Below are 14,264 nucleotides of genomic sequence, written 5' to 3'. Positions count from 1 at the left end.
AGATATTCTTAGTAAAAAACATCTGTTTGGAATGTTATTTCTTGAAATTTAAAATATATATTTTGTGGACAAATAGCATTCATTGTAGGAGTATCTCCTTAATCTTTACCAGCCAAGTTAACTGAGGTAACTGGGGATGTAGGCTGTGTTGGTCCACCTGACACTCCTCTTCCCATAGATTTATGGCTCTAAGTCATGGTCTACAAGTCTTTCCCACATAAAGATTGGAGTCAGCTCTCAGGCTCCTTGGTACCCACTTCCCGTTGGACAGGAATTAAGCAGAGCAGTGGATGGAACTGAATGAGCTAGTGGTTGCCTTTCCTCCTCATTGGTACTTGTGAGATGCTTGTTCTGGATCCAGTAGGGAACATGTTATAGTTTTCTGCCCCCTGAGTCCACAGTGTAATATGGGCTAATTGAGGCACTTCCGCCTCTGCCAGGGCAGTGACCTTGGCCTGAGTAGGTACTTCTGAAGGTTTGGGAGGCAGTCTGAGGTGTGCTCCTGCTTGGCCTGAAATCGATGCCTTGTTCCCTGGCAGTTTCCACAGGATTCCTTTCGGAGCAGAGTCAGGATGAGTGTCCAGACCCCACCCAGACTCCTGGACCTGGCGGGAGCAAGCCTGCTGAGGGATGAGGCCTCAGCCATTTCTGCTGTGGAAGATCTGCCCACTGAGCTCTTCCCACCACTGTTCATGGAGGCCTTTCATGGAAGACACATCGAGACCCTGAAGGCCATGGTGCAAGCCTGGCCCTTTGTCCGCCTGCCCCTGGGGGACATGATAGACATGCCTCATGTGGGGCCCTTACAAGCAGTCCTGGAAGCACTTGATGTCCTACTTGCCCAGAAGGTTCGTCCTAGGTGAGTCTGATTTGCATAGCCTGGTAAAATCCTGGGCTTCCTGGAAGAGACAGGTGGGATGAGGGAAAGTAGATGGACAAGGGATGGACAAGAGGGTTCTGATGATGACAGCAAGGGAGTTCAGAGGCCTTGGCTCACTATGGGAAATGCCTTCCTGATATGTAAGGGTACCTAAGATGCAAGGGGGGTTGAAAGAACATGCCCCGTCTCCTTCCTGTGACGCTTAACAGTACTAGAAGTGAAGAACTAGAAAGGGGGGGAAGGGAAAGGGAGACGGAGGAAAGTGAGGCAGAGAGGGAAGAGGGGGAGTCAGCAGGTGATGACAGGAATGTGAACTAAAAACATAGGTGGACAGTCTGTGGTCAATTCTGAGACAGTGGTTTTATTCTGTGTGGATTTTAATGCACCCCCACTAATCTGTTCCTCATAGGAGGTGCAAACTGCAAGTGCTGGATTTACAGGATACTGGCCAGACTTTCTGGAGCGTGTGGTCTGGAGCCAGCACTCACGGGTGCTCAAGCTCAGGAATGGTACCAGTGGCTGAGCACAGGTCAATGACACAGCAGCCCGTGGCTCCCTTGGAGGTGTTCATAGAACTTCGTCTGAAGAAAAGGACCCTGGATAATTTCCTCACCTACCTCATCAGGTGGGTGGAGCAGCGGAAAGCTTCCATACACCTGTGCTGTAAGAAGCTGAAAATTGTTAAAATGTCCATGGAAAATATTATGACGGTCCTGAGCAGGGTGCAGCTGGACTGTATCCAGGAGGTGCAAGTGAACTGCACCTGGCATCTGTCCACCCTGGCCGTGTTTGCTGCTCTCCTGGGCCAGATGGGTAATGTGCAGAGACTCCTTCTCTCCCCCATTCTTGTGTCTGCCTTTGAGGAGCTGGAACAGCAGCACGTCGTCCAAATTACCTCTCAGTTCCTCAGGCTGCACCACCTCCGGGATCTCCATCTGGAATCTCCCTCCTTCCTTGAAGGCTGCCTGGACCAGATGCTCAGGTGAGAGTGGGCCACTGACCAGGTAACGGTGAACACAACACTAGAATGTCACGTGAACCATGTCATTTGCTGCTCTATCCTGAAGTGCGGTATCCCATAACCACACAAATCAAGGTAGAGGAACAAACTGCTATAGACGTTCTGTAATGGGACACCATAGTAGAAAGCTATAGATCATAGGGTTAGGATCCAGTGAGGGTGGACATAGGTTCTTCCTTAGAAAGAGATATCTATGTCAGATGACTTAGGAAATTAGGTAAGTGAAGAGGGCATTAAAGAAGCGAAACTACCTCAGACCCGAGCAATTCTAAGGAGAAGCTCTGGGGAATTCCCTGGATGTCCAGCGGTTAGAACTCTGCACTTTCATGGCTGAGGGCTTGGGAAACTACCGTCCCACAAGCTGCGTGGCAGAAAGAGAGAGAAAGAGAGAGAGAATCTCTGTGCTTACCAGGTTTGTGAACACAGTGAGCTTGTCTGAGATTCCCAGTCTCTAAAAGGCTGTCTTCTGCTCCAGAAAATTAATATTTAAGAAATGCATGATTCTGAGAGGATGGCAGTGGAGCAGCAGCCACAGATAATAGAAAGTGGAAGGTGGTTTGCAGATGATGCAGGGGTGTCAGTGAGCCCCTGCAGACTGGCAACCCCTGTTGATGATGTGGGATCTTGTCCAGTTTGATTCTCTATACATGTCTCCCACCAGCCTCAACTGGCCCAGAGATACAGGTGCCTAGGGCTTAAGCATGGTCTGAAAGAAGCCTGAGTTGAAAGCATTTTATATTTTCTCTCCCAATATTCAAATTCAGTGATGCCCACACTTGATTGAGACTCAGTGTTAGGTTCTCTGCTGAGTAGGTTCTAGTGCATTTCATTATCTTCATTCATCATTTAAAAGAGGCGAAGTAAGTTTCACCCTGCTTGACCCATGATGAAAGAGAGCTTTCAAGATACTGTAAAGTTGACCCACTCACACAAAGAAGATGACAGGAGTCAGTCTAAAATGAGACTGGTCATTCTAGGTATTGACTTTCTTAAGGCAGTTAGTAGGACCTTGGCTTTGGGCAAATCAACTATCTGCCAACTTTAGCTCATGCCACCCTGGATTCTCAGACCTAATGGCTTGTTTTCCCCCCAGATGCCTGAAGACCCCCTTGGACAACGTCTCAATAACCAACTGCCGGCTTACAGATTCAGACTTGCTCCATCTGTCTCAGTGCCCAAACATCCGTCAGCTAAAAGGCCTGGATCTGAGTGGTGTCACGCTGACCGGCTTTAGTCCTGAGCTCCTCCAAGTTCTCCTGGAGCAAGTTGCAGCCTCCCTCCAGGAACTGAACTTAGAGCAGTGTGGGATCAGTGACTTTCAACTTGAGTGCATCCTGCCTGTCCTGAGCCACTGTTCCCAGCTCAGGACCCTTAGCCTGTGTGGGAACCTCCTCTCTATGACCATCATGGAGAAGCTGCTGTGTCACACCACTGGTATGCCCCACTTAAGCGAGGAGTTTTATCCTACCCCTCAGGAAAGTTACAGCCCTCATGGAGCTCTCCACCTGGGCAGACTTGCCCAGCTTCGGGGTGAGCTAATTGAGATTATGAGGAATTTAGGATGTCCCAGGGCCCTCTGGCTTAGCTCCAGCCCATGTCCTCGCTGGGGCAATAAGACATTCTATCAAGAGGAGCCCTTTCTATACCACTGCTATATCTCTGCCTAGTTGGGTGCATCTATCAAAAGCTTTCTTCTGGGCATTTGGAAATAAAAATCTAGACAATAGATGCATCATGAAAGGAAAACAGACCTGTGATTTCAGATATCAGCTCAATGTGAATGGGAAAAGGAAAGGTGATCCAGCACAGGTATAGGATTGCACTGGAAATGTAGATGCTGGGAGGTGAGGGGACTTTCAGGGACATGTGCTTATAGCATCAGAAATATGAATCTAAATTTCTGGATGGGAATTTGGGCTGGAGACACACGTGTTGGCATTATCCCTTGGAGCGGGGGTGATTGTAAAGAAATGGTCAGAAATAAAGAGACCTTCAGTGTAAATGGACTAATGTCCTCCACGGTATATTATCCTGTTTTCTCTGTTTTCACCTCAGTAATCTCCAGTTACTGTTGAAAGAAAATGCACCAAATTGTCTATGATTGGGAATCCTACTATTGCCATCAGTTCTCTATTCTGTCTTGGACATCTTTGACCTCCTTACCTACGTCTGTCATCAGGTGATGACAGGAATGTGAAAACAAGCTCTTGACAGGGCCCTAACTGCTGACTCAGGCCATGACCCTGGACATGAGCAGTCCCCATAGTTCTTTAAGTGGGTCCATTAGTGCCAGTTCCTGGCCTTCGTGTGTGCTGGGAAAGGGCTTCACTACACAAGTCAAGACCTCCAGTTCTGAAAGGGGTCGTCCACACTGCAGATGAACCAAAGTCTCTTGTCCTTGTCAACCCATGCTTGTCATGAGGGGGTAGTCGTCTTCCTTGAATTAAACTAGTTGTGACCAGTAAAGACATACAATTTCCTTTTAGCATAATACTAAAATCATACGGGCATATAACAGGGTTTTAGTATTTCCAAACCACATTAAGAAATTATATCCTTTTGTAGGGTTATGTCATGTCATTGAAAGACTGACATTAATCCTATAACACCTACTATCTCTCCCTATCAGGGAAGACTAGTATAGCATGCTTTATTATCAACATATCAGCATGTATAAAAAAACACCTCCTCTATACATCTTATAACTCATAGTCAACCTTCCCTACCCTCAGTTCCACATCCTCGGATTCAGCCATCTGCAGACGGTGTAGGGCTACATTTACTATAGGGAAATATTCACGGGTAAGTGGATCTGAGCAGTTCAAAGGTATGTTGTTCACGAGTCATCTGTATATACAGATATATATTAGGAGGGATTTATTATGGGAATGGATTTACATGGTTACAGAGACAGAGGGCTCACAGTCTGAAAGCTAGAGTACGAGTGAAGCCAGTTTTATAACTCAGGCCGAAGCTTAGGGCTGAAAACTGGGGGAGATGATGATGTAACTCCAAGTATGAGGCTAAAGACTTGAGAACCAGGGGGCCACTCATGTAAGTCCTGGAGTCTCAAGTCTCAAGAGCCAAAGCTTCTATGTTCATGGTCAAGAAGAGAAAGAGGGAGAGAAGAGTGTCTTGTTCACTCAGGCCCCCAAGATATTGGATGATGCCCACCCACATTGGTGAGGACAGATCTCTTTACTCAGTTGATGGATTCAAACGCTAATCTCTTCCAGAAACACCATCTCAGAAATACCCAGAACCAATGTTACATAAAATTAACCATCACAGAGACCATAAACAAAGGGAACCCAAATAAAGGTTCCTTGCTGAGAATTCAGGGGCTGGTACTGTTGGCTCAGGGGATGGAGTGGATATTGAGCTAGGATGATCTTAGGCAAGAGGCACAGCTTCTCCATAAGATGGAGGTAATCATGCACAAACAGCATATGAGGTTCCTGTAGAATGAATGAGATGATGCATGTTGAGGTCTTAGCGCTGGACCTGGCATACAGTAGGAGCTCAATAAATGACTTGTGTCCTTCTTTTCACCTGCTAGCAGACACCCCCAGGATCCTTCATTCCTCAAGCTTACCCTCTATTCTTACAACAGGAAGGAAAGAGGAAAGGGCTCATCATTTACATGAGGCCAGCAATGAATCATTATTCACCCAAGCTGCTTTGGCAGCCGGCACTGGGAGGGACAGGGGGAATGTCATAGGAAAGATTCCATTCCTCTCTGGTGATAGACATTCTGAGCCTCAGGACTCCTAGGCCACCTGCTGGTAGATCAAATGACATAAACCAGTGTTGCAAGCAGGTCTGTAGTGTTCAGCATTCTAAAAACATCTGCTGTAATGTAAATGCTCGTTTAGTATAAATATTTGTGTTAATTTATATAAATATAGAAGATATAAATTGTCTTTTATTTTTATTTTTTTACATCTTTATTGGAGTATAACTGCTTTACAATGGTGTGTTAGTTTCTGCTTTATAACAAAGTTAATCAGTTATACGTATACATATGATCCCATATCTCTTCCCTCTTGCGTCTCCCTCCCTCCCTCCCTCCCTATCCTACCCCTCTAGGTGGTCACAAAGCACCAAGCTGATCTCCCTTTGCTCTGTGGCTGCTTCCCACTAGCTATCTACCTTACATTTGGTAGTGTATATATGTCCATGCCTCTCTCTCGCTTTGTCAGAGCTTACCCTTCCCCCTCCCCATATCCTCAAGTCCATTCTCTAGTAGGTCTGTGTCTTTATTCCTGTCTTACCCCTAGGTTCTTCCTGACATTTTTTTCCTTAAATTCCGTATATATGTGTTAGCATACAGTATTTGTCTTTCTCTTTCTGACTTACTTCACTCTGTATGACAGACTCTAGGTCTATCCACCTCATTACAAATAGCTCAATTTTTCCCATTTTCTTAATTGTTTTGGGTTCGTTATTGTAGGTTTTTTCCTTCTCTTGTGTTTCTTGCCTAGAGAAGTTCCTTTAGCAGTTGTTGTAAAGTTGATTTGGTGGTGCTGAACTCTCTCAGCTTTTGCTTGTCTGTAAAGGTTTTAATTTCTCCATCAAATCTGAATGAGATCCTTGCTGTGTAGAGTAATCTTGGTTGCAGGTGTTTCTCCATCACTTTAAATATGTCCTGCCCGTCCCTTCTGCCTTGCAGAGTTTCTGCTGAAAGATACGCTGTTAACCTTATGGATTGCAGCACCAAGAGCCTTTCATCCACACTGCTCAGAATAAAAGGGAGAAAAAGTACAAAGAAAGAATTAGTAGAAGTAGAAAGAAAGAAAGAAAGGAGGGAGGGAGGGAGGAAGGAAGGGAGGGAGGAGGAAGGAAGGAAAAAAAGAAAGAAAGAAAGAAGCTAAAGTAAAATAAAATAAAGTCAGATAGGGCTTCCCTGGTGGCGCAGTGGTTGAGAGTCTGCCTGCCGATGCAGGGGACATGGGTTCGTGCCCCGGTCTGGGAAGATCCCACATGCCGCGGAGCGGCTGGGCCCGTGAGCCATGGCCGCTGAGCCTGCGCGTCTGGAGCCTGTTGCCGCACAACGGGAGAGGCCACAACAGTGAGAGGCCCCTGTACCACCACCACTACCACCACAACAACAACAAATAAAGTCAGATAAAATATAATAAAGTTATTAAAATAAAAAAATAATTATTAAGAAATAAAAAGAAAAAAAACAAAATAAAACAAACAAACAAAAGTGGCTCCCTGGAAGGGGGGTGTGGAGAGTGACCTGTGCTCGCACACAGGCTTCTTGGTGGCGGCAGCAACAGCCTTAGTGTCTCATGCCCGTCTCTGGGGTCCGCGCTTTTATCTGCGGCTCGCGCCCGTCTCTGGAGCTCCTCCAAGCAGCGTTCTTAATCCCCTCTCCTCGCGCACCAGGAAACAAAGAGGGAAGAAAAAGTCTCTTGTCTCTTCGGCAGGTACAGACTTTTCCCCGGATTCCCTCCTGGCCAGCCGTGGTGCACTAACCCCCTGCAGGCTGTGTTCACGCCGCCAACCCCAGTCCTCCCCTGGTGCTCGACCGAAGCCAGAGCCTCAGCTCCCTGCCCTGCCCGCCCCGGCGGGTGAGCAGACAAGCCTCTCGGGCTGGTGAGTGCCGGTCGGTCGGCACCGATCCTCTGTGCGGGAATCTCTCTGCTTTTCCCCCCGCACCCCTGTTGCTGTGCTCTCCTCTGCGGCTCCAAAACTCCCCTCTCTACCACCCGCAGTCTCCGCCCGCAAAGGGCCTTCTAGTGTGTGGAAACCTTTCCTCCTTCACGGCTCTCTCCCACTGGTGCAGGTCCCATCCCTATTCTTTTGTCTCTGTTTATTCTTTTTTCTTTTGCCCTACCCAGGTATGTGGGGACTTTCTTGCCTTTTGGGAGGTCTGAGGTCTTCTGCCAGCGTTCAGTAGGTGTTCTGTAGGGGTTGTTCCACGTGTAGATGTATTTCTGGTGTATCTGTGGGGAGGAAGGTGATCTCCGTGTCTTACTCTTCCGCCATCTTGAAGCTCCCTCCAGTAGTATTGATATTTTAATAGCAATTTAAAGAAATAAGATTCATGAGTAGTCCCCACAAGACAATGCAAAGGATGTAAGCTTCACAAGGTCTAGAACGTTTACTCCTAAAAATAGTCTAAGAAAGTAAAAAGTCTTTGTTGTATAGGTGGAGGCAACAAAGGTTAAGATGACAAAGACCTCTGAAAGTTGGCACAGCCAAAAATGCTGCTCAGAATCCCAATCTATTTGACTGGTTGTCATATGGACACAATATGTGTACCTTTTGGATGGCAGAGACCAAGCTCTCAAAACCCAGGGGAAAAATAAAAACACCTAAGAAGATCAGATAGAACATTTACCTCTCAAAGAAATGGGGAGATAAATGCACCTGACTCCTAGAAGGGCTTTTGTTTCTGTAAGTTTAGGATTGTGAAAAGATATTTTATCAAGCTGGCTTTTCCTGACTATGTGTGCAAATCTATTAAATTTGGAATGTCAAAAGAACCCCATTTGGTCATTTAAAATTGAGATCTCAGGCTTCCCTCGTGGTGCAGTGGTTGAGGGTCTGCCTGCCGATGCGGGGGACGCGGGTTCGTGCCCCAGTCCGGGAAGATCCCACATGCCACGGAGCGGCTTAGGCCCGTGAGCCATGGCTGCTGAGCCTGCGCGTCCAGAGCCTGTGCTCCACAACAGGAAAGGCCACAACAGTGAGAGACCCGCGTACCGCAAAAAAAATAAATAAATAAATAAAATAAAATAAAATAAAATAAAATAAAATAAAATAAAATAAAATTGAGATCTCCCTTAATATAATTTCCCCAAGTAAGTAGTTTCTTGCAAGTGTAAGCTCCATGCATATTGTAAGTGAGTCAGGCTTGGGTGTTAGTCGGAAGTCGGCTTTCTAACACCCCTCATTTCTCTATTTGATCCAGCCGCTCCGCGGCATGTGGGATCTCCCCAGACCGGGGCACGAACCCGTGTCCCCTGCATCGGCAGGCGGACTCTCAACCACTGCGCCACCAGGGAAGCCCTTTGTTTCCCATTTTAAACTTGAATTTGTTGGGAATAAAATTTACTAAAGAAATTGTGTGGTGAGCCAATGTGCCGCTGTGAGCTTACCTCCTGTAGGTGGCACTGTAGAGTGATTTCAGCTGTCTTTTGCGTCTTTGTTTCTCCCTCTGGCCATCTAAAACCACTGTGGGAGCTCAGATCACTGAATGGTCAATTCATATACATGATGTGGGGATGAGCAAGTCTTTTAATTAATGCATGGTTGTCCCTATGGACCACTGCACAGTGTGAGGACTCTGCCTCCACCACTCCCTCAAATTTTTCAGTTTCCAGAGAAAGCTGTGACTGAGTGGGAGGAATCTAGTCCCTCTTCCTCAGAGCAAGTCTCTCATGTCATATTTTCACTTTTATCCCTACAAATTCTGTTAACACCAGGGAAATATGGAAATTAAATCATTATCTCAAAAAGATTTCTGGAACCTCATATTCAATGCTGCATTATTTACAATAACCAAGATTTGGAAACAACCTAAGTGCCCATCAATGGATGATGGAGAAAATATGATATATTACTATAGAGGAACATTACTCAGCTATAAAAAAGTAAGAAATGCTGCCATTTGCATCAACATGGATGGACCTTGAGGGCTTTATGCTAAGGGAAATGAGTCAGAGAAAGACAAAAACTGTAAGATCTCACTTATATGTAAAATCTAAGAAAAATAGAATCATAGATACAGAGAACAGATTGGTGGTTGCCAGAGGCAGGATGGGAGGATGTAGGAAATAAATGAAGGTGGTCAAAAGATACCAACTTCCAGTTATTAAAAAAATAAGTCATGGACAAAGCGAGAGAGAGGCATGGACATCTATACACTACCAAACATAAGGTAGATAGCTGCTGGGAAGCAGCCGCATAGCACAGGGAGATCAGCTCGGTGCTTTGTGACCGCCTGGAGGGGTGGGATAGAGAGTGTGGGGGGGAGGGAGACGCAAGAGGGAAGAGATATGGGAACATATGTGTATATATAACTGATTCATTTTGTTTTAAAGCAGAAACTAACACACCATTGTAAAGCAATTATACTCCAATAAAGATGTTAAAAAAAATCTAAAAAAAATAAAGTCATGGGGATGTACTGTATATAGTACTCTATAGTGTGTTTGACAGTTGCTAAGAGAGTAGATCTTAAAAGTTCTCATCAGGAGAAAGAAAAGTTTTTGTAACTGTATGAGGTTATGGATGTTAAGCGAATTAATGGTGGTAATCATTTTGCAATATATACATATATCAAATCATTATGTTGTAACCTGAAGAAGAAAAAATGATGTTTTTTTCTACTCCACCTTTGAGAACAATGGTTCCTTTCTTCAGATGCCAGCATTTCAATTTTAAGATTAATTTTTTTCACTCATAAAGCAGGTCACATTGATCAAAGACTTTCTCTGTACAGGCATGACTGACCAAAAAAAATCTTTGAAGAACGTTATGTACAATAATATGTCAATATGACACACAAATTCTTTGTCACAAAAATGTATAAAATTGCATCTTACCTCCTGAGCAATGGAAGAGTTCTCAGAGCTTCTGAGGATCTGTTTCCTGGTTATAATCCTCAGTTTGGCTGAAATAAAAATCTCTTTTCTTTCTTCTTAGTTTGTTTGTTATTTGACTTACTGTCAACATCTTCTTAGCATAGTTGGCAGGATATCAGAGACACCCACCAGAGGATACCTGGAGTCTATCCCAAATCGGCACTTGGTGTCAGCATGGGACCTTTGGGCTCCAGTGGCTTCTTCATACTCCTCAGGTGCTTTGGTGAGTTCTCCTGATACCTGTTTTAAATGACATCCTGAATTTCATTTGAAATGTTTTTGCTTTAACTTGGAATCTTAAGGGTCACCAATGAATTTCCCAAAATGGGGACCTAGGAGGATCTGGGCAGGAAGCCTAGAGAAACATAAAATCTTTGTTAATTTTGGCTTAAATTGAGAACAAATTATCATACGGTCAGAACAAACTATTTGCTATTGAAATAAGAGACTGTACCTGCTCAGCTCCAAAGAAAATGTGACATCTGCCCCTTCTGGCCACAAGGCATTCTCAGGCAATTGAGAACCTAGCTCTGAAGTGTCTGAGGGTCAATTCTCATGACATTTAACAGTCCCCACAGAGGATACCGCTACAATCATTAAGTAAATTCTGCTTGCCACATGACATAAAAATGCTGATCACCTAGTATCCCAGGCACCCATGGCAGTTTTAGACTGTCAGAAGGAGAAACGAAGACATTTAAGACAGTTGAACGGACCCAAAGGTAACTCATTGTGAGCTAGATTCAGAAGCAGCACATATCCAATCCATCACATTGTCCTAGAAATTTGTTCAGATCATATTTCATATCTGAATTAGACTACCAAATGAATAACGGGAAACTGAGCCTTGAAAGCCAAACAGCTCCCAGAGGGATAGCCACCTATGGAAACACCAGCTAATTTTAGATATAATACTTATGGAACAGACACTTGCAAGTATTTAACTAAATGGGAAAATCTGACCAAAGATAACTTTTCCCTGAGATGGCCCAAACTGGACATTTCTTATTTATCTGAATTGATTTATTTGTATGATAAATGAAAAAGAGCCAGCGATAAAATCAAACAACCAGAATGGGATGTATATTTTAATTGTTACCTGGAAGCCTCAATGAGGGAATAATAAAATGGCTTCATTGCAAGAAACAAACTGAAAATTTTTAGAAATGGTGGCTAAATTGGAAAAAGCCTCAGAACGAGTGTTTCTTTTCTACATCTTTATCCTCAACCTCCTTCTCAGGCTTCTTTATATCCTCTCCTCTATGAGTTCCCCAGCCCTGACCTTCCTGCCCTCCCTCCCACCAAGAGAAAAAAAAAATTATTGAGTCCACAGTAGAAAATGAAAGGAATTCCAAGGTAATGGCAGCTCCCTTAAAGGGCACAAGCAGAGGGGAGAACTGCCATTACTTATACCCTTTGGACAAGGACAGGACTTAGGAATTTAACTAAGGATTTTCCAAATCCTTTACGTGATCCTTTAGATTTTGCTAAGGAATTTGATCTTACATTAAGAACTCAGGAGCCTGGATATTCAGACTTGTACCAGCTCATTGAGCAAAAGAATGGCTCCAAGACATAAACTGAAAGACACCTATGAAGGAGTTTTATAAACATGAGGCTACAGATCACCAGAAATTTAAATGAAGCCCAAAACTTATATCAGGCTATCCCCCAAATTTTCCCTCAGAAAATAGATTGGGCCAAGGTCGATCAACACAATCAGAGGCCAGGAGAAACTATTTGATTATTTTAAAAGGTTTGAAAAGACATACAAACAGCACTCTGGCATTGATCCAGAGAATTCCTTGAACCATCAGAATGATCCAATATTAAATTCCATTGTTCTAGAAGGATTAGATGAATAATTGTCCAGACTAGTGAAAAGACATGAACTTTATGGGACTTCCCACTGGTGGTCCAGTGGTAAAGAATCCACCTTCCAATGCAGGGGATGTGGGTTCGATCTTGGGGAGCTAAGATTCCACATGCTGCAGGGCAACTAAACCCACACGCCACAACTATTCAGCCTATGCGCTACAACTAGAGAGAGAAAACCTCACGCCATGACTAGAGAGAAAGCTGAGCACCCCAACGAAGAGACCACGCACCGTAAGGAAAGATCCCACGTGCCTCAACAAATATCCCGTGTGCTGCAACTATGACCCGATGCAGCCAAAAAATAAAAAAATAAACAAAAAAGAAAATAAACAAAATCATAAAAAATAAAAGGCATGAACTTTATTGTACTACCGTGCGTACTAATGCCCTATCACAATTCCTGGCAAATTTCTAAAACCTTACAGAAATGAGAAAATGAAAGAACTGCCAAAATTATGAATGTACAGATAACAGCAGTTTGGGGGCCTTGCAAAACTAACCTGCCCAAGTTCCAGCCAGGCTTGACATGAGTGCACCTGTTTTATTGAAGGAGACCTGGACATTTAAAAAGAGTTTGCCACAAATTCAAGTGAGACTTTAAAACAGGCAAAATTAAAAAGGAATCCGAACCCTTTGAGGATTGTGAGAGGGCATTCCCCTGTTCCTCATGAATACCTTAGGGGAAATTGAAATAACAATTAGAGGAGAAACTTTTAAAGCTCTTGTAGACACGGAGGATACATTATCTGTTTTTAACCCTTCCCTTATTCATTGCCCTCTCCCTCAGAATAATCAATCTATTCAAATTATAGGGGTTTAAAATATTTCTATGCAGGTTTTAAAATCAGAGTTAATAACCTTTCAGCTAGGAACTGTCACAGAAAGACACGTGTTCCTTTTGGTGAAATGTGTTCCAATTCATTTCTTAGGAAGAGAATTTTTAGAGGCATATAATAAGGTGAAATGATTTTAGATTCAGAAGATGTAGGTGCAGATCAGAAGAGAATTACTGATAAATCGATGGTTATGAAAATGAAAATTCAGACAAATCAAGAGGAAGTTAATGATTTACTGTTACAAATGCCTGAGGAATTATGGTCACCTTCTTTCATCAGGTACTGGGAAAATTAAAATAGCTATTCTTATTAAAGTAACTATTGATAATTCCAAGCCTCTACCCAATATCTGACAATAGCTACTCAGACCAGAGGCATTAAGTGAAATAAGACCCATTATTCAGAAATTCCTTAAGAAAGACTTATAATTTGTTACACCAGTCCTTGCAATACTCCCATTTTACCAGTAAGAAAGCCAAATGGAAAAGGCTGGAGATTGTTCAGAACCCGAGAGCTATAATTAACACTGTGATCCCTCGCCAATCTGAGATTACTAATCCTCTCTCTGCTCTCAGCCGTTCCAGCAGACACTTGTTATTTTTCAGTAACAGACCTATGTAGTGCATCCCTTAGTACTCCAGGAGAACAAGAAAACAATACATGCAAAGATTGTCAGCGTACCTGTACGGTTATGCCACAAGGCTATACTGAGAGCCCTATTTATTTTTCTCAAACACTTAAAGCTGATTTAGCTGATGTACACTTTCTTAATGTCTCTGCTTTAATTGAATAGGCAGGTGATTTGTTTTTTGCTCTAGAACTGAACAGGACTCTCAAAGAGACACTATTCACCTATTTCAACAATTAGCTTCTATGCGGTATAAGGTGTCCAAAGACAAATTACATTTCTACTTATCAATTGTGAAATATTTAGGTCATTTAATATCTAAAGAAGGATTATTGATTCATTCTGAAAGAATTAAGGGAATCCTAGCTTTCTCATTTCCCAAAAGAAACAACAAAGAAGATTTCTAGGTCTAACCAAGTAT

General features: G+C 43.5%; 1 protein-coding gene across 1 annotated transcript; it reads left to right on the top strand.

Moving 5' to 3' along the window:
• The first annotated feature begins 572 nt into the window (after positions 1-572).
• LOC112402828 (PRAME family member 9/15-like) lies at positions 573-12,080 on the top strand. Its single transcript, XM_024750002.1, has 4 exons — positions 573-859; positions 1,290-1,862; positions 2,995-3,431; positions 11,983-12,080. The coding sequence occupies exons 1-4, from the start codon at positions 573-575 to the stop codon at positions 12,078-12,080; spliced, it is 1,395 nt and encodes a 464-aa protein (XP_024605770.1).
• Positions 12,081-14,264: the final 2,184 nt, after the last annotated feature.

This window comes from Neophocaena asiaeorientalis, unplaced genomic scaffold, assembly GCF_003031525.2.
Source record: "Neophocaena asiaeorientalis asiaeorientalis breed wild unplaced genomic scaffold, Neophocaena_asiaeorientalis_V1.1 scaffold275, whole genome shotgun sequence".
In the NCBI taxonomy this organism is placed as follows: Eukaryota; Metazoa; Chordata; class Mammalia; order Artiodactyla; family Phocoenidae; genus Neophocaena; species Neophocaena asiaeorientalis.
This window is presented reverse-complemented; position numbering and strand designations above follow the sequence as displayed.